Source organism: Amblyraja radiata, unplaced genomic scaffold (assembly GCF_010909765.2).
Source record: "Amblyraja radiata isolate CabotCenter1 unplaced genomic scaffold, sAmbRad1.1.pri scaffold_468_ctg1, whole genome shotgun sequence".
In the NCBI taxonomy this organism is placed as follows: domain Eukaryota; kingdom Metazoa; phylum Chordata; class Chondrichthyes; order Rajiformes; family Rajidae; genus Amblyraja; species Amblyraja radiata.
Genome location: NW_022630555.1, coordinates 107,054 through 131,115, shown reverse-complemented (window position 1 = coordinate 131,115; position 24,062 = coordinate 107,054). Strand labels below are relative to the sequence as shown.

The 24,062-nt window shown below is 55.2% G+C and overlaps 1 protein-coding gene across 3 annotated transcripts; it reads right to left on the bottom strand.

Annotated features, from left to right (window-relative positions):
- Nucleotides 1-578: 578 nt before the first annotated feature.
- gatad2b (GATA zinc finger domain containing 2B) lies at nucleotides 579-23,015 on the bottom strand. Of its 3 annotated transcripts, none has more exons than XM_033016736.1 (9): nucleotides 22,671-23,015; nucleotides 17,133-17,262; nucleotides 15,066-15,197; nucleotides 11,080-11,199; nucleotides 9,633-9,800; nucleotides 7,599-7,902; nucleotides 6,418-6,620; nucleotides 5,099-5,218; nucleotides 579-788 (listed from the first exon to the last, which is right to left on the bottom strand). In XM_033016736.1, exons 1-9 carry the CDS (start codon nucleotides 23,000-23,002, stop codon nucleotides 594-596), a joined length of 1,704 nt encoding a protein of 567 aa, XP_032872627.1. In that variant the 5' UTR covers nucleotides 23,003-23,015; the 3' UTR covers nucleotides 579-593. The 3 variants fall into 3 exon arrangements, with proteins under 3 accessions (XP_032872627.1, XP_032872628.1, XP_032872629.1); XM_033016737.1 differs by having other exon boundaries at nucleotides 579-785; XM_033016738.1 differs by having other exon boundaries at nucleotides 11,113-11,199.
- Nucleotides 23,016-24,062: the final 1,047 nt, after the last annotated feature.

Sequence of the window (24,062 nt, the reverse complement as noted above, 5' to 3'; positions counted from 1 at the left end):
GGGGGGGGGGGGGAAGGTTGGGATTAACCGGGATGAAATGCAGGAGAGACGTCTCCTTGCAATAAGGATGAGGTCTCAGTATTGTTAATACTGACACCAGAGACTGAGGCCGGCTCAGCAGCTGAGAAAGCTGGTGGTTTTGTCCAGTTTGGCGATACACGGCGTGCAAACAGGCCCTTCGGCCCACCGAGTCCGTGCTGGCCAGCGATCGATCGCCCTTGTTCTACGTTGCCGCTTGCTTCCCGCACATCTTGACGCTACGGACCCGTCGGGAGGGAACCGGATCGCCCGGAGGAAAAGCAACGCGGGCAAACGTGCAAACTCCGCAAGGGCAGCACACAGCGGCTGAGGTCAGGATCGAACCCGGGTCTCCGGCACCGAGAGGCAGCAGCTCCACCATCTCTGGGAGAGAAGGATTTGATCCAGGGAAAATTTGAGAGAGGGGGGGGGGGGGGATGAGACCGAGGTGTCTGTGCTTTTACACGTTTCACTGCCTGGAGGTCGCGAGATAGAGAGATGGGGGGGAGGAGGAGGAGCAGGGAGGGAGGGAGGGGGGGAAGCAGGGAGTTGGAGCCGTCGGGGTGAAGGGCGGTTTAGTGTCTACCTGAGGTGGTGAAGTAAGGCCTTCGTCCTCGACTCTGCCCTCCGCTCCGCATTGCATGCTTACCTGGCATGCCCACCAGCCCGCTGGCCATGTGCAGCTGCGGGCCCTGTGCAAAGGTCGACAGCACGCTGCGGGCTGAGGAGTGCAGCCCACGCTGGAGAGACGACTGCGACTGAGGCGGCTGCTGCAAGAGAGGCACGCTGTTAGTGGGAGGGAGGAGTGGTGCAGGCGGGCGGGCAGGGCAGGGCAGGGCAGGGCAGGGCAGGGCAGGGCAGGGCAGGGCAGGGCAGGGCAGGGCAGGGCAGGGCAGGGGGCACCAGCTAGAGACACGCAGGCTGTAGTAGCGAGGGGCAAGGGCTTCCCCGGCTACAGACACACAGGGTGAAACCTGGTCCCCAGTGGAGGTCTCTCTACAAGGGAGTCCTCCCCCTTTACATCGGGGACCTGGGGTGGAGAGTGTTGCACGGGGGCCGTGGTGTGTAATAAACTTGTGAGTCTGTGGGCCACAGTTTAAGAATAAGGAGTCGGCCATTTAGAACGGAGACGAGGAAACACATTTTCTCACAGAGAGTGAGTGGTGAGTCTGTGGAATTCTCTGCCTCAGAGGGCGGTTCTCTGGATGCTTTCAAGAGAGAGCTAGATAGGGCTCTTAAAGATAGCGGAGTCAGGGGATATGGGGAGAAGGCAGGAACGGGGTACTGATTGGGGATGATCAGCCGTGATCACATTGAATGGCGGGCGGTGCTGGCTCGAAGGGCCGAATGGCCTCTACTCCTGCACCTATTGTCTATTGAGTCGGTTCATGGGCTGGCCGGCCGCCTGTAACGTCTGTGGTGAGGAAGAGACTCACAGAGTGTGTGAGGTTGCTGGCCCAGTACCAATATATGAAGGGGCTGCTCCTCAAGTTATGGCTGCAGTTCCGTCCCACCACCCTGGGGTTTGGGGCACAGGGCAGGGAGTGGGGAGAGGGGGGGTGGGGTCTCCTTGGAAGGAATAGAAAAGGGCGATGGGCCAGTGTAGAGGGAGTGGAGTGTGCGTGTGTTTCTGCAGCATAAACAAACCCACAAACAAGGCCTGTGTTCACACATTCATCTCTGGCTAATTTACAAGTAACACCAAGTGGATTTTACCAACAACCATCTACTTTATTTGTCCAGTTCAGCATAAACACTGATGGCAGCTATAACCATGGAGCCAGACAGGGAACCGCCACACATTCAACCTACCTTGCTGATTTAACCCTCTGGGTTACTGAGGTCTGACAAATACAATCCATACCCTAACAAACACATGTTGTAAGTCAGCCAGAAATAAAGGTGTGATTACACAACTTGTTTGTGGTTGTGTCCGGCTGTGAAGCCTACGACAGGTTTGGTTTAGGGGGCAGGGTTGGTATCTTCAATATGTTTAATGATCTAAATTAGAACCAAAAGCTGGCCGCTTTATAGACAATAGACAATAGATGCAAGAGTAGGCCAAATGGCGGTGCTGGCTCGAAGGGCTGAATGGCCTCTACTCCTGCACCTATTGTCTATTGCCATTCAGCCCTTCGAGCCAGCACCGCCATTCACTGTGATCATCCCCAATCAGTATCCCCGTTCCTGCCTTCTCCCCATATCCCCCTGACTCCACTAACTTTATCCAACTCTCTCTTGAAAGTATCCAGAGAATCGGCCCCCACCACCTTCCTGAGGCAGAGAATTCCACAGACTCGCAACTCTCTGGGTGAAAAAGTGTTTCCTCGTCCCCGTTCTAAATGGCCTGCCCCTTATTCTTAAACTGTGTGTGTGGCCCCTGGTTCTGGACTCCCCCAACATCGGGAACATGTTTCCTGCCTCTAGCGTGTCCAAGCCCTTAACAATCTTATATGTTTCAATATGATCTCCACTCATCCTTCTAAATTCCAGAGTGTACAAGCCCAGCCGCTCCATTCTCTCAGCGTATGACAACATATTTTGAGAGCTTCAGTTACCCAGGGACTAGACGAACTATTGCCACTTGCTTTACCAAAATTCTGTAGCCTCCTTTTGCTCTGGTATTTTATTTAATTCACATGTTTAATTGATAATGTTTTATTATTAATGTTTAATGTTTTATGTGTCGATAGAAAGCCTTTATAACAAGAGGAATCGAATATAGCAGCAAAGAGGTCCTTCTGCAGTTGTACAGAGCCCTAGTGAGACCACACCTGGAGTATTGTGTGCAGATTTGGTCCCCTAATTTGAGGAAGGACATTCTTGCTATTGAGGGAGCCCAGCGTAGGTTCACCAGGTTAATTCCCGGGATGGCGGGACTGTCATATGCTGAGAGAATGGAGCGGCTGGGCTTGTACACTCTGGAGTTTAGAAGGATAAGAGGGGATCTCATTGAAACATATAAGATTGTTAAGGGCTTGGACACGCTAGAGGCAGGAAACATGTTCCCGATGTTGGGGGAGTCCAGAACCAGGGGCCACACAGTTTAAGAATAAGGAATAAGCCATTTAGAAAGGAGACGAGGAAACACTTTTTCTCACAGAGAGTGGTGAGTCTGTGGAATTCTCTGCCTCAGCGGGCGGTGGAGGCCGGTTCTCTGGATGCTTTCAAGAGAGAGCTAGATAGGGCTCTTAAAGATAGCGGAGTCAGGGGATGTGGGGAGAAGGCAGGAACGGGGTACTGATTGGGGATGATCAGCCGTGATCACATTGAATGGTGGGCGGTGCTGGCTCGAAGGGCCGAATGGCCTCTACTCCTGCACCTGTTGTGTATTAGGACGGTGCAGATGGAGTGTGGGACGGGACGGTATAGGAGGAGACTTTAGTGATATAGGGTGGAAACCGGCCCTTCGTCTCACCGAGACCAGCGATCGCCCGCCCACGTACACTAGCACTACATTAGGGACAATTAACCCACAAGCAAGCACGCACGTCTTTGGAGCGCCCGGAGAAAACCTGCGCGGTCACGGGGAGAACGTGCAGACTCCGCAACAGACAGCGCCCGTAATCGGGATGGAACCCCGGGTCTCTGGCGCCGTGAGGCAACAACTCGAACATTGCGACACCACTTCCAAACTTCTCCAACCAGGTTTGTGCCGGAGAATGTTTGTGAGAATGTACAGCAGTTGAGCAGATGAGTGGGCAGGAAGTGGGATGAGGGCTGGACATTGTTGTACTTTGTTGAGATGTGTGAGCAGTATGTGGGTGGACCAGCAAAGGCATGTGTGAAGCGCTGAGCTGAGCTGAGCTGAGAGACAGAGGCAACAGGGTTGTCCATCTGCAGTGGGACCTTTTGTAAACTGGAAAATGGTGCAGAGAAGATTGACGAGGATGTTGCCAGGAGCCTGAGCTGCAGGGAGAGGTTGAGCAGGCTGGGACTCTACTCCTTGGAGCGCAGGAGGATGAGGGGGGATCTTATAGAAACTTACAAAATTCTTAGGGGGTTGGACATGTTAGATGCAGGAAGATTGTTCCCGATGTTGGGGAAGTCCAGAACAAGGGGTCACAGTTTAAGGATAAGGGGGAAATCTTTTAGGACCGAGATGAGAAAAACATTTTTCACACAGAGAGTGGTGAATCTGTGGAATTCTCTGCCACAGAAGGTAGTTGAGGCCACAGTTCATTGGCTATATTTAAGAGGGAGTTAGATGTGGCCCTTGTGGCTAAAGGGATCAGGGGGTATGGAGAGAAGGCAGGGATGGGATACTGAGTTGGATGATCAGCCATGATCATATTGAATGGTGAATGGTGCAGGCTCGAAGGGCCGAATGGCCTCTACTCCTGCACCTAATTTCTATGTTCTATGGGCAGAAGATTTACGGGAATCTAGCCCGATTACAGACTCACCAGCCAGGGCATTGAGTATAGAACGTGTGCGACGGAGCTGCAGGTGCTGGAGATGTTACACCGAAGATGTACGCAAAATGCTGGAGGATCTCAGCGGGACAGGCAGCAACTCTGGAGAGGAGGAATGGGTGACGTTTCGGGACGAGACCCTCTGGAGACGTTCTGTGAGGGGGGGGGGGGGGGGGGATCGAGTGTATTGCACATAAAGTTGACGACATTTTTATCTGATAACTGTTTGATTTTGTGGCAGCCTTGAGCCTTGACTCTGTATTTGTGTATTATTGAATAAAAGATAATTTTGGATGATATAAAGAATCACTGGACATCATCATCATCAAAGGGTGTGCCAGGACCAGCAGTTGTCTGAAGATCAGTGGTGGACCTGTATTATCCTGAACTTCTCATGGAAGTGGATGCTTGCCAGCTCTTCCTGTTGCAAGTGCTGGAGGGATCAGTTAGAGTCACAGAGTGGAGACAGGCCCTTCGGCCCAACTCGCCCACGCCGGCCAACATGCCCCAGCTACACTAGTCCCACCTGCCCATGTCCCTCCAAACCTGTCCTATCCTTGTTAAATGTTGGGATAGTCCCAGCCACCAACTGCTCCCCCACCTACCCAAGTTGGAGGGGAGGGGTTGCGGTGGGGGGGGGGGGAGGGGAGGAGCGCGGCATTTACCTGGCGGAGAGGGTGGTGCCTGATGACCGGTTCGGGCTTGTTCATCACCACGCCGGCAGACACGGAGGTGGGCGAGGCCGACACCACCGCCGCTTGCTGCTGTATTCGCTGCTCGATCTCCTGCCGGGGACGAAGAGACAAGGGTTAGCGGGAAGGCAGAGGCTCCGACAGAGGGAGAGGAAGGACAGTAGATAACCGACAGCAGGGTTCACCTGTTGTGTAAGAAGCAACTGCCCACGCTGGCTTAAACCAAAGATACTAGAGGAGGAAGATAGACCACTCCTACGAATGGTGTGTGTAGTACGTAACGGAACGTCACTTCCGCCATTTTAGGAATAAGACCACGATCCCCGTTATGTCTCTCGCTGTTTAATCCCACGTCAATCCATTGAATTTTGCCGTTTATCTTGGTCCATTTTAGCTTTCTACGATAGACCTTTATGATCTTTGTTTATAATAAATAAGTTGCTTCTTAAAAAAAAATGTTTGAAGGGAAACTGCGTATAAAATGGGGGGCAATGCACAATGAAAGGTCTCTGGACCATATGCATTCTATGCTTCACTTGTAGATGTGGACGCCATGACAGAAACCTTATATTTGATTCCCAAAATGGCGCGAAAGAATTCCCCATGAACCCATGAACGTACTAGGGCTTTTTCTTCAAGTGGTCTATCTTGATCCTCTAGTATCTTTGGTTTGAACCAAAGGTAGGCACAAAAAGCTGGAGTAACTCAGCGGGACAGGCAGCATCTCTGGAGAGAAGGGACGGGTGACATTTTAGGTCAGAAAGGTCAGTGTGGGACTGGGAGGGGGAGTTAAAGTGTTTGGCAATCGGGAGGGGGGACGGGGGGGGGGGGGGAGCGAGGCAGATGTGGACGGAGGGCTGAGTCTGATGTGAGAAGGGGAGACAGCTGTGGACGAGGGGTGTGAGGCGGACAGATGTGGGGGGGGGGGGGAGGGAGACAGATGTGGAGCGGGGGGGGGGAAGTGAGAGGCGGACGAGGGGAGACTGGAGGCAGATGTGGATGTGGGGAGGGAGGGACAGATGTGGAAGGGCGAGGGAATCAGAGATGTGGATGGGGAGACATCTGTGAAGGGGGAGACATCTGTGGATGGGGGAGGGGACGGATGTGGAGGAGGGGTGAGGGGCGGGGACAGAGGGGGTAAGTGAGGCCAGATGTGTAAGGAGGGGAGGGAGGAGGGAGAGGGGTGAGGAGGTAGGGGATGGAGAGTGAGGGGATGGGGAGGGGATGGACAGGGAGGGAGAGATGGAGGAGAGGGAGGAGAGGGAGGGGGAGCGAGGGAGGGGAGGGGGTACCTGCTCCTGCTGCAGGGCTTTGACGAAGGCTGTCTTCAGCCGGTTGGTGTGCTCGGCCTTGAGCGCCTTCTTCTGGTTGGACGTCACGCACTGCTCACACAAGATGGTGCCGTTCTTCTCCTGCTTCCAGTGTGGGGTGAAGTCTGTCCGACACTGTGAGCACATGAATGGCTCGATGTGGGTGAGCTGCAGGCGTCCTTTCCCTGTGTGGTGGGGTGGGGAGGGGGGGGGTGGAGAATCGGCACACAAAACATTAGAGGTAGACAAAAGTGCCGGAGGAACTCAGCTTGGTGAGGCAGCATCTATGGAGCGAAGGAAATAGGTAACGTTTCGGGCCGAAACCCGGAAGGGTTTCGTCCCGAAACGTTGCCTATTTCCTTCGCTCCATAGATGCTGCCGCACCCGCTGAGTTCCTCCAGCACTCTTGCCCACCTTCCATTCTCCCAGCATCTGCAGTTCCTTCTTAACACAAAACATTAAACGCAGCCCGCCCCTGCCCCCTGCTGGCTTGCACAGATACAGCCGCGGAAACAGCCCCTTCGGCCCCGGCGATCGCTCCCGTCCACACGCTAGTTATCCCGACTCTCTCAGCCGCTCCCTACACGGTTTACAGAGAGGGGGGGCCCCGATCGGCCCACAAACCCCCGCATGACTTTGGGATGCGGGAGGAAAGCGGAGCATCGGAAGGAAACCCACAGGGAGAACGTGCAAACTCCGCGTAGATAGTACCCGAGGTGATGATTGGACCCGGGTCACTGCCGATGTGAGGTGGCAGCTCTGCCCACGCACCACCTCAGTTGCAGGTTAATTGGCTCCCTGTATATTCCCACTAGTGCACAAGGAGCGAGCGTGGGAGAGAGCGGGATAACATCAAACTAGTGTGTAGATAATTCACCTACAAACCCGCACGTCTTTGGGTGGGTGTGTGAGTGTGTGTGTGTGTGTGTGTGTGTGTGTGTGTGAGTGTGTGGGTGTGTGTGTGTGTGTGTGAGTGTGTGTGTGGGTGAGTGTGTGTGTGTGTGTGTGGGTGTCTGTGTGTGTGTGTGTGTGTGTGTGTGTGGGTGAGTGTGTGTGTGTGTGTGTGTGTGTGTGTGTGTGTGTGTGTGTGTGTGTGTGTGTGTGTGTGTGTGTGTGTGAGCAGGGGGGGGGGGTTGAGTTACCGGTCGGGCGCGTGGCCCCACCTTGGCTCTCGATGACGCTCTGTACCACCTCCTCCAGGCCCAGCATGTAGATGAACTCATTGTTGGCGGCGCTGGGCAGGAAGTTGAGGAGAGGGGGCAAGGGTTTGGGTGGGGGGATCTCCAGAAGGGTCTTCTCCAGCTGTTTGCGCAGAGCCAGTTTAGCCGCCGCTTGGCTACTGGCAGGATCGCTCATGCTGCCGGCGGCAGGACTGCTCGCTGTGGGCAACCCGGCCTGTACATGCGATGACACGCTCATGTACATGGTGGATGGCGTGGTCCGTGGAGACGGGATGGAGGAGCCTGCCTGTGGGGGGGGGAGAGACACGGCTGTTAGTACGTACGGGCTTCACACTCTAGAGATACAGTGCACAAACAGGCCCTTCAGCCCACCAGGCCCGTGCTAGACCAGCAATCACCCATACACTAGTTTAGAGACACCACACAAACAGGCCCTTCAGCCCACCAGTCCCCTGCTATCCACCCATACACTAGTTTAGTTTAGAGATACATTAGATACATAGACAATAGGTGCAGGAGTAGAGGCCATTCGGCCCTTCGAGCCTGCACCATTCGCCATTCAATATGATCATGGCTGATCATCCAACTCAGTATCCTGTACCTGCCTTCTCTCCATACCCCCTGATCCCTTTAGCCACAAGGGCCACATCTAACTCCCTCTTGTTTACAAGATTAATTCCTGCAATGAGGGGATTGACATATGAGGAAAGGTTAAGTAGGCTGGAACTCTACTCTTTGGAGTTTAGAAGAATGAGAGGCGATCTCATTGAAACATATAAGATCGTGAGGGGCCTTGATCGGGTGGATGCACCGAGGATGTTCCCAATGATCGGGGAAACTAGAACTAGGGAACATAGTTGCAGAATAAGGGGGGGCTCTTTTAAAACTGAGATGAGGAAGAACTTCTTCACCCAGAGGGTGGTTAATTTATGGAATTCACTGCCCCAGGGAGCAGTGGAAGCAGAAACGTTAAATATATTTAAGTCTAAAATAGATGGTTTTTTAGCTGCCAAGGGGATAAGGGGCTACGGGGAGAGGGCAGGGATATGGACCTAGGTATGGTTAGTATAGTAAGACCTGAGTGATCTCCTGGACAAGTGTCGATCGCCTGGATTGGGGTCGGAGAGGAATTTCCCGGATTTTTTTCCCGAATTGGACCTGGGTTTTTATCCGTTTTTTTGCCTCCCCCAGGAGATCACGAGGTTCTTGGGGTGGAGAGGGGTGATAGCGGTATAAAGGGGAGGGTAGTGTCTTGTGTACTGTGTCTTGTGTCTACTGTTTGTGGGTAAGTGTGTCTGTTTAGTGTTCAGCCATGAGCAAATGGCGGTGCGGGCTCGACGGACCTGGTGGTCTACTCTCGCACCTACTTTCTATGTTAAATATAGCCAATGAACTGTGTGGCCTCAACTACCTTCTGTGGCAGAGAATTCCACAGATTCACCACTCTCTGTGTGTGAAAAATGATTTTCTCATCTCGGTCCTAAAAGATTTCCCCCTTATCCTTAAACTGTGTGACCCCTAGTTCTGGACTTCCCCAACATCGGGAACAATCTTCCTGCATCTAGCCTGTCCAACCCCTTAAGAATTTTGTAAGTTTCTATAAGATCCCCCCCTCAATCTTCTAAATTCTAGCGAGTACAAGCCGAGTCTATCCAGTCTTTCTTCATATGAAAGTCCTGACATCCCAGGAATCAGTCTGGTGAACCTTCTCTGTACTCCCACTATGGCAAGAATGTCTTTCCTCAGATTAGGAGACCAAAACTGTACGCAATACTCCAGGTGTGGTCTCACCAAGACCCTGTACAACTGCAGTAGAACCTCCCTGCTCCTATACTCAAATCCTTTTGCTATGAATGCTAACACACCATTGGCTTTCTTCACTGCCTGCTGCACCTGCATGCCTACTTTCAATGACTGGTGTACCATGACACCCAGGTCTCGCTGCATCTCCCCCTTTCCTAATCAGCCACTAGGGAGGGCAGACAGTGGGGGGTGGGGGGGTGGAGGTAGACTGACCTTCTGGTAGGCAGCGGCTGTGTTGGGGCTGCCCAGGGGGCTGTGTATGAGGCCGGGTTTGGCCATCCTCATGCTCTGCATCTGTGCGGGGCTGGGCGCGATCACCCGCTGTGACAGCAGCAGCTGCGGCAACGTGCTATTGGCCGCTGTCCTGATCACCGGGTGGCCCTGTGGGGGGGGGGGGGACACACACACACACACGTGAGAGGGGGGGCGCACACACCCACTCCATGCCCGCCCAGCCCCCACCCTCACCGAGCCCCCCCCCCACCCAGAGTTCCCCTCAACCAGAGTCTACCCACAGCCCCTCCCTCTCATCAGTCTCCCCCCCCAGTCTCCCACTCCCCCCTCACTAGAGTCTCCCCCCACCCCCATTGAGTCTCCCCCCTCCCCGACAGTCAACCCCCCCCCCCCCCGAGTCTCCCCCCCACCCACCGAATCTTCCCCTCAACCCCTCACTGTCTCCGCCCCACCCTCTCATCAGTCTCCCCCTCCCCCCCCCACCCCCATTGAGTCTCCCCCCTCACCGACAGTCAACCCCCCCCCGAGTCTCCGCCCCACAGAATCTCCCCCTCACCCCTGCCCAGTCTCCCCCACACAGAGACCCCCCCCCTATCCCCCCCGTCTCCCCACAGTCTCTCCCCCCCCACTGAGAGTCTCCCCGCAGTACGCTCAGACAGACACACGATGCGGTTCGCTGGTCAGGGTGGGGAGGGGAAGGGGCCGGAGTGTGGGGGGAGGAGGGGGGGGGGGTGAAGAGGGGAAGGGAAAGGCCAAGGTAGGAGGGAGACGTCAATGTGGATGGGGGCGGGGGGGGTCTGGGTAGATGGGTGGGGTCAAGGTGGAAGGGTCAATGTATAAGGGAGGGGTCATTGTGGAGGGCAGAGGTCAAGGAGGAGGGGGGGTCAAGGTCGATGGGGGATGGATCAAAGTGGGAAAGGTCAAGGTAGAAGGGGCAAGGTGGATGTGAAGGTGGAAGGGTCAAAAAGGGAAAGGTCAAGGTGGAAGGGAGGGTTCAAAGTTGAAGGTGAGGGTCAGGGTAGACGGGGATGGGTCAAGGTATAAGGGAGGGGTCAAGGTGGGAGGGGTCAAGGTGGAAGAGGGGGTGATAGCGGGGTGGAGAGGTCAAGATCTAAGGGGGTGGGGTCACGGTCTAAAGGGGTGGGGCCAGTGTCAAAGGGTGAGGGGTCAATGTCTAAGGGGGTGGGGTCAAGGCGGAGGGGAGGGGTCAAGGTCCCCACTGCCTATCGCATCTTGAGAGCAGGGGACACACACACACACACACGTGGGGATGTGTCGGAGAGAGGTGGACACACACACACACGCACACACGTGGGGAGGTGTCGGAGAGAGGTGGACACACACACACACGTGGGGATGTGTCGGAGAGAGGTGGCGCGGGTACGTGGGGCAGCGTTCTCGGTCGCGGCGCTGAGCGACCACCTACCTGAGCCCCCCGCAGGTTCTGAGGATCCAATACCTGAGAGATGGGCCGGTTGGGTGGCTTGGACAGCAGCTGTTGTTGCCCACCCTGGACCAGCGAGGACTGGGCAGACGAGCCCATGCTCTGTACAACAGGAACCATGGGTTAGGGTGGCGCACACACAGAGACAGAGAGAGGGGGGCAGGGTGGTTAGTGCCTGCCCGAGCCCACGGCCGGCTCACAGTAGCGCCCCGACACACCACGGCCCAGTCCTCACCACACACACACGCACACACACACGCACACACGCACACGCACACACACGCACACGCACTCACACACACTCACACGCACACATACACACACTCACACGCACACACACACGTGTACACACACGCACATACACACACACGTGTACACGCGCGCACACGCACACGGGTACACACGCGCGCGCGCACGCACGCAGACACACACGTGTACACACGTGTACACACACATACACACTCACACGCACGCACACACGTGTACACACGCACACACACACGTGTAGACACACACATACACACACTCAGACACGCGCACACACACACGTGTACACACACACACGCGCACGCACACACGCACGCAGACACACACGTGTACACACACTCACACAGACACGCACACACACGCGTACACACACGCACGCGCGCGCACGCACGCAGACACACGTGTACACACACATACACACTCACACGCACGCACACACGTGTACACACACACGCACGCACACACACGCACACACGTGTACACACACTCACAGACACGCACACACGCACGCAGACACACACGTGTACACATACACACTCGCACACACGCACGCAGACACACACGTGTACACATACACACTCGCACGCACTGACACACACGCAGACACACACGCACACACGTGTACACACACATACACACTCACACACGCACACACACGCACTCACACACACGCACGCACAAACACACGCACTCACACACGCACGCAGACACGCACTCACACTCGCACGCACGCACACACATACACGCACGCACACGCACATGTACACACACACTCAGACACGCACACGCACACGTGTACACACATACACACACTCACACGCACGCACACACTCACACACACACACATACACACTCAGACACGCACACGCACGCACGCACACACGCACGCACACACGCACGCACGCACGCACGCACGCACGCACACACACACACAAGATCAAGGTAAATGTAGAAAAGACCATTGTTAGCTGGAAGAAGGTGACGACAAAGGAAACAGAGATAAAATGTAACCAGGGGGGACAGTCAGACTGGTCGCTGAACTGGGAAGGGGGAGGGGATGGAGAGAGAGGGAAAGCAAGGGCTATCTAAAGTTAGAGAAGTCAATGTCCATACCGCTGGGGTGTAAGCTGCCCCAAGTGAAATATGAGGCGCTGTTCCTCCAACTGTGACAGTGGAGGAGGCCCAGGACAGAAAGGTCAGTGTGGGAATGGAGGGGGAGTTGAAGTGCTGAGCAACCGGGAGATCAGGTAGGTTAAGGCGGACTGAGCGGAGGTGTTGGGCAAAACGATCACCGAGTCTGCGCTTGGTCTCGCCGATGTACAGGAGTCCACACCTTGAACAGCGGATACAGTAGATGAGGTTGGAGGAGGTGCAAGTGAACCTCTGCCTCACCTGAAAGGACTGTCGGGGTCCTTGGATGGAGTCGAGGGAGGGAGGGAGGTAAAGGGACAGGTGTTGCATCTCCTGCTTTTGCTGGGGAAAGTACCTGGGGAGGGGGTAGTATGGGTGGGAAGGGACGAGTTGACCAGGGAGTTGTGGAGGGAACAGTATCTGCGGAAAGGGGTGGAGATGGGAAAATGGAGGAATTGGGAATAGGGGATAGAGTCTTTATAGGAAGCAGGGTGGGAAGAAGTGTAGTCTAGTTGGCTATGGGAGTCAGTGGGCTTGAGAGGATGTCAGTAGTGAGGTGTCGGAGATGGTACAAGTGAAGGACGAACCAGCATCTGTCATCAGTCTGTGAAGGTCTAACCATTATCAGTCTGAAGAAGGGTTTCGGCCCGAAACGTTGCCTATTTCCTTCGCTCCATAGATGCTGTTGCACCCGCTGAGTTTCTCCAGCATTTTTGTCTACCTTTGTGTTTTGTTGTCAATGTCCCAGATAGAACAATGACATTCTCACTTCATACGGCTGGAGTGTGAGCTGGCCAAGTGGAGTGTGTGCTGGGCCTTGGGTCAGTGTGAGCTGGGCCCTGGGTCAGTGTGTGCTGGGCCCTGGGTCAGTGTGTGCTGGGCCCTGGGTCAGTGTGAGCTGGCCAAGTGGAGTGTGTGCTGGGCCCTGCCTCAGTGTGATAGTGGCCAAGTGGAGTGTGTGCTGGGCCCTGGGTCAGTGTGAGCTGGCCAAGTGGAGTGTGTGCTGGGCCCTGGGTCAGTGTGTGCTGGGCCCTGGGTCAGTGTGTGCTGGGCCCTGGGTCAGTGTGAGCTGGGCCCTGGGTCAGTGTGTGCTGGGCCCTGGGTCAGTGTGAGCTGGGCCCTGGGTCAGTGTGAGCTGGGCCCTGGGTCAGTGTGAGCTGGGCCCTGGGTCAGTGTGAGCTGGGCCCTGGGTCAGTGTGAGCTGGGCCCTGGGTCAGTGTGTGCTGGGCCCTGGGTCAGTGTGAGCTGGGCCCTGGGTCAGTGTGAGCTGGGCCCTGGGTCAGTGTGAGCTGGGCCCTGGGTCAGTGTGAGCTGGCCAAGTGGAGTGTGTGCTGGGCCCTGGGTCAGTGTGAGCTGGGCCCTGGGTCAGTGTGAGCTGGGCCCTGGGTCAGTGTGTGCTGGGCCCTGGGTCAGTGTGAGCTGGGCCCTGGGTCAGTGTGAGCTGGCCAAGTGGAGTGTGTGCTGGGCCCTGGGTCAGTGTGAGCTGGGCCCTGGGTCAGTGTGAGCTGGGCCCTGGGTCAGTGTGTGCTGGGCCCTGGGTCAGTGTGTGCTGGGCCCTGGGTCAGTGTGAGCTGGGCCCTGGGTCAGTGTGAGCTGGCCAAGTGGAGTGTGTGCTGGGCCCTGGGTCAGTGTGAGCTGGGCCCTGGGTCAGTGTGAGCTGGGCCCTGGGTCAGTGTGAGCTGGGCCCTGGGTCAGTGTGTGCTGGGCCCTGGGTCAGTGTGTGCTGGGCCCTGGGTCAGTGTGAGCTGGGCCCTGGGTCAGTGTGTGCTGGGCCCTGGGTCAGTGTGAGCTGGGCCCTGGGTCAGTGTGTGCTGGGCCCTGGGTCAGTGTGTGCTGGGCCCTGGGTCAGTGTGAGCTGGGCCCTGGGTCAGTGTGAGCTGGCCAAGTGGAGTGTGTGCTGGGCCCTGGGTCAGTGTGAGCTGGGCCCTGGGTCAGTGTGAGCTGGGCCCTGGGTCAGTGTGAGCTGGGCCCTGGGTCAGTGTGAGCTGGCCAAGTGGAGTGTGTGCTGGGCCCTGGGTCAGTGTGAGCTGGGCCCTGGGTCAGTGTGTGCTGGGCCCTGGGTCAGTGTGTGCTGGGCCCTGGGTCAGTGTGAGCTGGCCAAGTGGAGCGTGAGCTGGGCCCTGGGTCAGTGTGAGCTGGGCCCTGGGTCAGTGTGTGCTGGGCCCTGGGTCAGTGTGAGCTGGGCCCTGGGTCAGTGTGTGCTGGGCCCTGGGTCAGTGTGAGCTGGGCCCTGGGTCAGTGTGAGCTGGCCAAGTGGAGTGTGTGCTGGGCCCTGGGTCAGTGTGAGCTGGGCCCTGGGTCAGTGGGAGCTGGGCCCTGGGTCAGTGTGAGCTGGGCCCTGGGTCAGTGTGTGCTGGGCCCTGGGTCAGTGTGTGCTGGGCCCTGGGTCAGTGTGAGCTGGCCAAGTGGAGTGTGAGCTGGGCCCTGGGTCAGTGTGTGCTGGGCCCTGGGTCAGTGTGTGCTGGGCCCTGGGTCAGTGTGAGCTGGCCAAGTGGAGCGTGAGCTGGGCCCTGGGTCAGTGTGAGCTGGGCCCTGGGTCAGTGTGACAGTGGCCAGTAGCTGGGACTCACCTTCTGGACCACGTTCTCCTTCTGCACTTGGCTCTGCCGCAGTTTCTTCAGCAGCACCAGCCGGGCCTCCTCCAGACGCAGCTCGTCCCGCAGCTGCTTGATGATCATCTGCCGCTCCTCGGGGCCCTTGCCCTGCAGCCGAGAGAAGGACGGAGCGCTGAAGGATGCAAGATGGCGGCCGGGATACACGGCGACTACGCCAGTTACAACGCTGGCGCCCGACCCAGCCCGCCCAGTGTGTGTGTGTGTGCGGCTCACAAAACTGGATAGAGTCACAGAGTGATACAGTGTGGAAACAGGCCCTCCGGCCCAACTCGCCCAACACTGTCCCAGCTACACTAGTCCCACCTGCCTGCGCTTGGTCCATATCCCTCCAAACCTGTCCTATCCATGTAAACATAGAAACATAGAAAATAGGTGCAGGAGTAGAGGCCATTCGGCCTTTCGAGCCTGCACCGCCATTCAATATGATCATGGCTGATCATCCAACTCAGTATCCTGTACCTGCCTTCTCTCCATACCCCCTGATCCCTTTAGCCACAAGGGCCACATCTAACTCCCTCTTAAATATAGCAAAGGATGTACCTGTCTAACTGTTTCTTCTGCAGTTGTACAGGGCTCTGGTGAGACCACATCTGGAGTATTGCATACAGTTTTAGTCTCCTAATTTGAGGAAGGACATCCTTGTGATTGAGGCAGTGCAGCGTAGGTTCACCAGATTGATCCCTGGGATGGCGGGACTGTCGTATGAGGAAAGATTGAAAAGACTAGGCTTGTATTCACTGGAGTTTAGAAGGATGAGGGGGGGGGGATCTTATAGAAACATATAAAATTATAAAAGGACTGGTCAAGCTAGATGCAGGAAAAATGTTCCCAATGTTGGGCGAGTCCAGAACCAGGGGCCACAGTCTTGGAATAAAGGGGAGGTCATTTAAGACTGAGGTGAGACTGAGAAAAAACGTTTTCACCCAGAGAGTTGTGAATTTGTGGAATTCCCTGCCACAGAGGGCAGTGGAGGCCAAGTCACTGGATGGATTTAAGAGAGAGTTAGATAGAGCTCTAGGGGCTAGTGGAGTTGAGGTATATGGGGGAGAAGGCAGGCACGGGTTATTGATTGGGGACGATCAGCCATGACCACAATGAATGGCGGTGCTGGCTCGAAGGGCCGAATGGGACGGGTGACTAAAGTGTTTGGCAACGGGGAGATCAGGTAGGTCCAGCGGACTGTGTGAAGGTGACTGGTGGTCAAGGTGCCAGCAGGGCCCACAAGTGAAAGGAGTAGATTTAGGCCATTCGGCCCATCGAGTCCACTCCACCATTCAATCATGGCTGAATTCTGTCTCCTCATCCCATTTGACTGCCTTCTCCAGAACACACCAGCTCCAATCAGTCTATCCTTAAAAATATCCACTGACTTGGCAATGAGTTCCACAGATTCACCACCCTCTGACTAAAGAAATTCCCCCTCCTCTCCACCCTAAAGGGACGTCCTTTAATTCTGAGGCTGTGCCCTCTGGTCCTAGACTCTCCCACTAGTGGAAACATCCTCTCCACATCCACTCTATCCAGGCCTTTCAATGAGGTCCCCCGCTCATCCTTCTAAACTCCAGCGAGTACAACGCTCATCATATGCTAATCCACTCATTCCTGGAGCCATTCTTGTAAACCCCCTCCAGGAACAGCACTTCCTTCCTCAGGAGATAAGACACAAAGTGCTGGAGTAACTCAGCGGGACTGGCGGCATCTCTGGAGCCAAGGAATGGGTGACGTTTCAGGGTTGAGACCCTTCTTCAGACTTGGCCCGAAATGTCACCTATTCCTTCTCTCCAGAGTTGCTGCCTGTCCCGCTGAGTCACTCCAGCGTTTTGTGTCTATCTTTGGTGTAAACCAGCATCTGCAGTTCCTTCTTCATATATGGGTTGGGGAGAGGGGATGTTGGTGGAATCGGGCAGTCGGCGCAGGCCGAAGGTGGACAGGGGGGTCTTTTACCCCCCCACCCCCATCCCCCACCCACTTCCACCCCCCATCCCCCCCGTCACCCTCACCCCCCACCCCCACGCCGCTCACCTTGAAGATCTCCAGGTTGGCCATCTTGATCCTGTCCTCGAAGCAGCCATTGGCACGAGGGCTGGACGCCTCGTTGTCTGACAGCACGATGACGTCGGGTGAGGGGGTACTGCGCTCACGATCCACCTCGCTGCAACACAAAGGTCGATCAGTCCCACACCCCACACACTGGCCCCCACACTGGCCCCACACACTGGCCCCCACACACTGCCCCACACACACTGCCCCACACACACTGGCCCACACACTGGCCCCACACTGCCCCACACACTGGCCAACACGCTGCCCTCTCCCCCCGTGCTCACCCCAATAGACAATAGACAACAGGTGCAGGAGTAGAGGCCATTCGGCCCTTCGAGCCAGCACCGCCATTCAATGTGATCATGGCTGATCATCCCCAATCAGTACCCCGTTCCTGCCTTCTCCCCATATCCCCAAACTCCGCTATCTTTAAGAGCCCTATCTAGCTCTCTCTTGAAAGTATCCAGAGAACCGGCCTCCACCACCCTCTGAGGCAGAGAATTCCACAGACTCACAACTCTCTGTGAGAAAAAGTGTTTCCTCGTCTCCGTTCTAAATGGCCAACCCCTTATTCTTAAACTGTGTGTGTGGCCCCTGGTTCTGGACTCCCCCAACATCGGGAACATGTTTCCTGCCTCTTGCGTGTCCAAGTCCTTAACAATCTTCTATGTTTCAATGAGATCCCCTCTTATCCTTCTAAACTCCAGAGTGTACAAGCCCAGCTGCTCCATTCTCTCAGCATATGACAGTCCCGCCATCCTGGGAATTAACCTGGTGAACCTACGCTGGGCTCCCTCAATAGCAAGAATGCCCTTCCTCAAGTTAGGGGACCAAAACTGCTAATACTCCAGGTGTGGTCTCACTAGGGCCCTGTACAACTGCAGAAGGACCTCTTTGCTCCTATACACAACTCCTCTTGTTATAAAGGCTGAACATGGTCATTGATTACTAGTGCCTGTGGGAACTCTGAATGGTTGTTGTAAATCCTACATCAAAGCAGGAGGTGCAGTTTTAGTTTCGTTCAGAGATAAAGCAGAGTCTACACCGACCAGAGATCCCCATACGCGAGCACCACCCCACACACACACTGGGGACAAATTACACTTTTACCAAAGCCAATCGACCTACAAACCTGCACGTCTTTGGAGTGTGGGAGAAAACCGGAGCACCCGGAGAAAACCCACGCAGGTCACGGGGAGAACGTGCAAACTCCGAGTCCACATCAATCAGAGATCACCCGTACACTAGCACTATCTGCATAATAGGGTCAATTTACAATTTTACCAAAGCCTGCACAGACTTGAGAACTTCAGTGTGATGAAGGGTCCTGACTGCAACGTCACCTATCCATGTTCTCCACAGATGCTGCCTGACCCACTGAGTTATTCCAGCACTCTGTGAAACGTCACCTATCCACGTTCTCCACAGATGCTGCCTGACACACTGAGTTACTCCAGCACTCTGTGAAACGTCACCTATCCATGTTCTCCACAGATGCTGCCTGACCCACTGAGTTATTCCAGCACTCTGTGAAACGTCACCTATCCATGTTCTCCACAGATGCTGCCTGACCCACTGAGTTATTCCAGCACTCTGTGAAACGTCACCTATCCATGTTCTCCACAGATGCTGCCTGACCCACTGAGTTATTCCAGCACTCTGTGAAACGTCACCTATCCATGTTCTCCACAGATGCTGCCTGACACACTGAGTTACTCCAGCACTCTGTGAAACGTCACCTATCCACGTTCTCCACAGATGTTGCCTGACCCACTGAGTTACTCCAGCACTTTGTGAAACGTCACCTATCCACGTTCTCCACAGATGCTGCCTGACCCGCTGAGTTACTCCAGCACTCTGTGAAACGTCACCTATCCATGTTCTCCACAGATGCTGCCTGACCCGCTGAGTTATGGTGCAGCAGCATCTATGGAGCTAAGGAAATAGGCAAAGTTTCGGGCCGAAACCCTTCTGGAAATAGGCAACGTTTCGGGCCGAAACCCTTACGGGTTTTGGCCCAACACGTTGCCTATTTCCTTAGCTCCATAGATGCTGCCTGACCCGCTGAGTTACTCCAGCACTCTGTGAAACGTCACCTATCCATGTTCTCCACAGATGCTGCCTGACCCGCTGAGTTACTCCAGCACTTTGACTTTTTCATATTTTTCCAGTCTTTTTATTAAGCATCTCCAATTTAAACAAGCACACATCTCCCATACCCCTCCCTTCCTCTCTTTCCTGTCACCGCCCCCCCCCCCCCCCCCCCCACACCCCTAGAGCACCCATTTCTCCCACTGTCCCAGCCAGCGGAACAACAAAGGATGCAGTTGCAGAATCACAGCCACAGAGACCCAGGTTCCATCCTGATTACGGGTGCTGTCGGTACGGAGTTACTCTGTGTTACTCCAACAGTCCATTTGTTTTTGTAAACCAACATCTACAATTCCTTATAATTAGACCATAAGACATTGGTGCAGAATCAGGCCATTCGGCCCATTGAGTCTACTCTGCCATTCAATCTATTTTTCTCTCCCAGCCCCTTTCTCCCCGTAACCTTTGATACCTTCCTAATCAAGAAACACTCTTACTAATCAAGGGCCGGCATGGAGGAGCAGCGGGTAGAGCTGCTGCCTCACTGCGCCAGAGACCCGGATTCCATCCTGACTACGGGTGCTGTCTGTGCAGAGTTTGCAAGCTCTCCCGTGACCTCAGGTGCTCCGTTTTCTCCCACACTCCAAAGACGTGCAGGTTCGTAGGTTAATTGACTCCGAAATTTGCACATTGTCCCCAGTGTGTGTGGGATAGTGTTAGTGTGCGGGGACCACAGGTCAGCGCTGACTCGGTGGGCCGAAGGGCCTGTTTCCGCGCTGTATCTCTAAATAAAACTAGTCATTTAGACAGGTACATGGATAGGACAGGGTTACATAGAAACATAGACAATAGGTGCAGGAGTAGAGGCCATTCGGCCCTTCGAGCCTGCACCATTCACCATTCAATATGATCATGGCTGATCATCCAACTCAGTATCCCGTACCTGCCTTCTCTCCATACCCCCTGATCCCTTTAGCCACAAGGGCCACATCTAACTCCCTCTTAAATATAGCCAATGAACTGTGTGGCCTCAACTACCTTCTGTAGCAGAGAATTCCACAGATTCACCACTCTCTGTGTGTGAAAAAAAATGATTTTCTCATCTCGGTCCTAAAAGACTTCCCTCTTATCCTTAAGCTGTGACCCCTTGTCCTGGACTTCCCCAACATCGGGAACAATCTTCCTGCATCTAGCCTGTCCAACCCCTTAAGAATCTTGTACGTTTCTATAAGATCCCCCCTCAAACAAGGTTGGAGGGATATGGGCCAAACGCAGGCGGGTGGGACTAGTGTAGCTGGGCCATGTTGGCCGGTGTGGGCAAGTTGGGCCGAAGGGCCTGTTTCCATGTTGTGTGACTCTGAGCAAGATCTCGTTCAGAGAGGAGCGTGTGTGTGTGTGCTGCTGCAGTTCTGCAGCGTGCCAGGAGAGGGTATGAGAGAGCTGTCAGGATGAGCTAGGTTGCTCCAACCTGCCTGTGGCTGCCCCTCTCACACCTGCATTGATTCGATCTGGAGCCCGTCTTGTCAACGGGCCACGAGTGGAAAGCCCCAATCAATGCATTCCACCACTGCCAAGCTGGAGAGGGTACAGAGAAGATTTCACAAGGATGTTGCTGGGACTCGAGGGTGTGAGCTACAGGGAGAGGTTGAGCAGGCTGGGTCTCTATTCCATGGAGCGCAGGATGATGAGGGGGGATCTTATAGAGGTGTACAAAATCATGAGAGGAATAGATCGGGTAGACAGACGCACAGAGTCTTTTGCCCAGAGTAGGGGAATCGAGGACCAGAGGACACAGGTTCAAGGTGAAGGGGGAAAAGATTTAATACGAATCTGAGGGGTAACATTTCCACACACAGGGTGCTGAGTGTATGGAACGAGCTGCCGGAGGAGGTAGTTGAGGCTGGGACTATCCCAACGTTTAAGAAACAGTTAGACAGGTACATGGATAGGTCAGGTTTGGAGGGAAATGGGCCAAATGCAGGTAGCTGGGACATTGTTGGCTGGTGTGGGCAAGTTGGGCCGAAGGGCCTGTTTCCACACTGTATCACTCTGTGACTCCAGCAGTGGGCTCCCGGGCCTGTGAGACAGCAGTCGTCTAGTTTAAGTGTAGGAAGGAACTGCAGATGCTGGTTTGGACGGTAGACACAAAAGGATGAAGTAACTCAGCGGGTGGGACAGGCAGCATCTGTGGAGAGAAGGAATGGGTGACGTCTCGGGTCGAGACCCTTCTTCAGACCGTGACAAAGGAGAGATATAGACGGTGATAGAGAGATATAGAACAAAGGAATGATAGATATGCCAGAAAAGTCACGATGACCAGGGAAACTGGCCCTTGTTAGCTGTGGTACACAAAATTGCTGGGGAAACTCAGCGGGTGCAGCAGCATCTATGGAGCGAAGGAAATAGGCGACGTTTCGGGCCAAAACCCTTCTTCAGACTGATGGGGGGGTGAGAAAGAAGGAAAAGGGGAGGAGGAGGAGGAGCCCGAGGGCGGGCGGATGGGAGGGTGGGAGGAGACAGCTAGAGGGTTAAGGAAGGGGAGGAGACAGCAAGGGCTAGCAAAATTGGGAGAATTCAATGTTAATGCCATCCGGACGCAAGGTCCCCAGGCGGAATATGAGGTGCTGTTCCTCCAATTTCCGCTGTTGCTCACTCTGGCAATGGAGGAGACCCAGGACAGAGAGGTCGGATTGGGAATGGGAGGGGGAGTTGAAGTGCTGAGCCACCGGGAGTTCAGGTAGGTTATTGCGGACCGAGCGGAGGTGTTCGGCGAAACGATCGCCCAACCTACGCTTGGTCTCCCCGATGCGAGTCTGGGTAAGGGTAAGGGTATGGTCGTACAGTTGGAGGGCAGGGGGGATCACAGAGGGTGTGCAGTTAGTTGTTAGCTGTGGGTTGGGTGGAAACTAGTTACAATGAGACTCACCAGGCCGACAGTGGAGCCATTACAACAATAAGGGTGGGGGAGGGACGGACGGAGAGAGAGGGGACGCAAGGGTTACTGGCAGTTAGGGAAATCAATATTCTCTAGTTTAGTTTAATCTATGGATGCAGCGTGGAAACAGGCCCTTCGGCCCACCGAGCCCACTCCGACCCGCACACCAGGGCCAATTTACAGAAGCTAATTAACCAAAAGAACGTGCGTCTTTGGAATGTGGGTGAAATAGGAGCGCCCGGAGACAACGCACGCGGGTCATAGAGAGAACGTGCAAACTCCACACAGACAGCACCCACGGTCAGGATGGAACCTGGGTCTCCGGGCGCTGTGAGGCAGCAACTCTACCGTTGTGCCTTGGTTTAAACTGAAGCTGGAGTAACACAAGTAAAGGAGAAGTCAGTAAAGATGGGACCAGGGTTATGGGAGGGGGCTGGGACAACTGCAAAGCCCAGGGTCGGGTAGACACTGCCCCCACCCCCAGGCGGTACCTCTTGTGCGCGCTCATGTCCACAGGCTCGTCGCCCATGTTCTCTTTGCCGGCTTTGGTGACGGTGCGGAGCTCGGGACGGCCCTTCAGGCTGCCGTTCATCTTGTCGTCGGCTGCCCGCTGGTGCTCGGGCTTGGCGGGGATCAGCTCGGGCGACGGTTCCGGCCCCGCCAGGTCCTTGCGCTTCAGCAGGGCCAGCATCTTGAGGCGCTCCATGGCCTCGTGCCCCTCCATCTTCAACCGCTTGGCCACCAGGTCCTCGCGCTCGTCCGCACGGTCCAGGCCCCGCTTCAGCAGGTGGAGCCGCAGAGCATCGTCCGACATACGTTCCATCCTCCTGCAGCACCACACAGGGAGAGAGAGGGACAGCGTTACTCACACACACAGGGAGAGAGAGGGACAGCGTTACTCACACAGAGAGAGAGAGGGACAACGTCACTCACACAGGGAGACAGCGTTACTCACACAGAGAGAGAGGGAGAGACAGCGTCACTCACACACACAGGGAGAGAGAGAGACAACGTTACTCACACACACAGGGAGAGAGAGAGGGACAGCGTTACTCACACACACAGGGAGAGAGAGAGGGACAGCGTTACTCACACACACAGGGAGAGAGCGAGGGACAGCGTTACTCACACACACAGGGAGAGAGGGACAGCGTTACTCACACACACAGGGAGAGAGAGAGGGGAACAGCGTTACTCACACACACAGGGAGAGAGAGAGGGACAGCGTTACTCACACACACAGGGAGAGAGAGAGGGACAGCGTTACTCACACAGAGAGAGAGAGAGAGACAGCGTCACTCACACACACAGGGAGAGAGAGAGGGACAGCGTTACTCACACAGAGAGAGAGAGAGAGACAACGTCACTCACACACACACACGGAGAGAGAGAGGGACAGTGTTACTCACACACACAGGGAGAGAGAGAGGGACAGCATTACTCACACAGAGAGAGACAACGTCACTCACAGAGAGAGAGAGGGAGACAGCGTCACTCACACACACAGGGAGAGAGAGAGGGACAGCGTTACTCACACAGAGAGACGTCACTCACACACACACACACACAGAGACAGCGTCACTCACACACAGAGAGACAGCGTCACTCACAGAGAGAGAGACTGCGTCACTCACACACACAGTGACCGACACTCACACACAGAGAGAAACAGCGTCACTCACAGAGAGACAGCGTCACTCACACAGAGAGAGAGACCATCACTCACACAGACTGGGGCGCACACACACACACACCATCACTCCCACAGAGAGGGGGAGAGAGGGGAAAGAGAGAGGGGGGAGAGGGGGAGAGAGGGGGGGGGGAGAGAGAAGGGTGAGTGAGAGACGCTCACAACGTCACTCCCAGAGAGGGGGGAGAGGGGA

Excerpts from the sequence above, each read along its gene's own strand:
- gatad2b (XM_033016736.1), bottom strand. The coding sequence starts at position 23,002 with ATGGAACGTATGTCGGACGATGCTCTGCGGCTCCACCTGCTGAAGCGG. Across the intron at positions 17,263-22,670 it reads GACATGAGCGCGCACAAGAG|CGAGGTGGATCGTGAGCGCA; the intron begins GTACCGCCTGGG and ends TTTGTGTTGCAG. Across the intron at positions 5,219-6,417 it reads AAGCCCTGCAGCAGGAGCAG|GAGATCGAGCAGCGAATACA; the intron begins GTACCCCCTCCC and ends CGTCCCCGGCAG.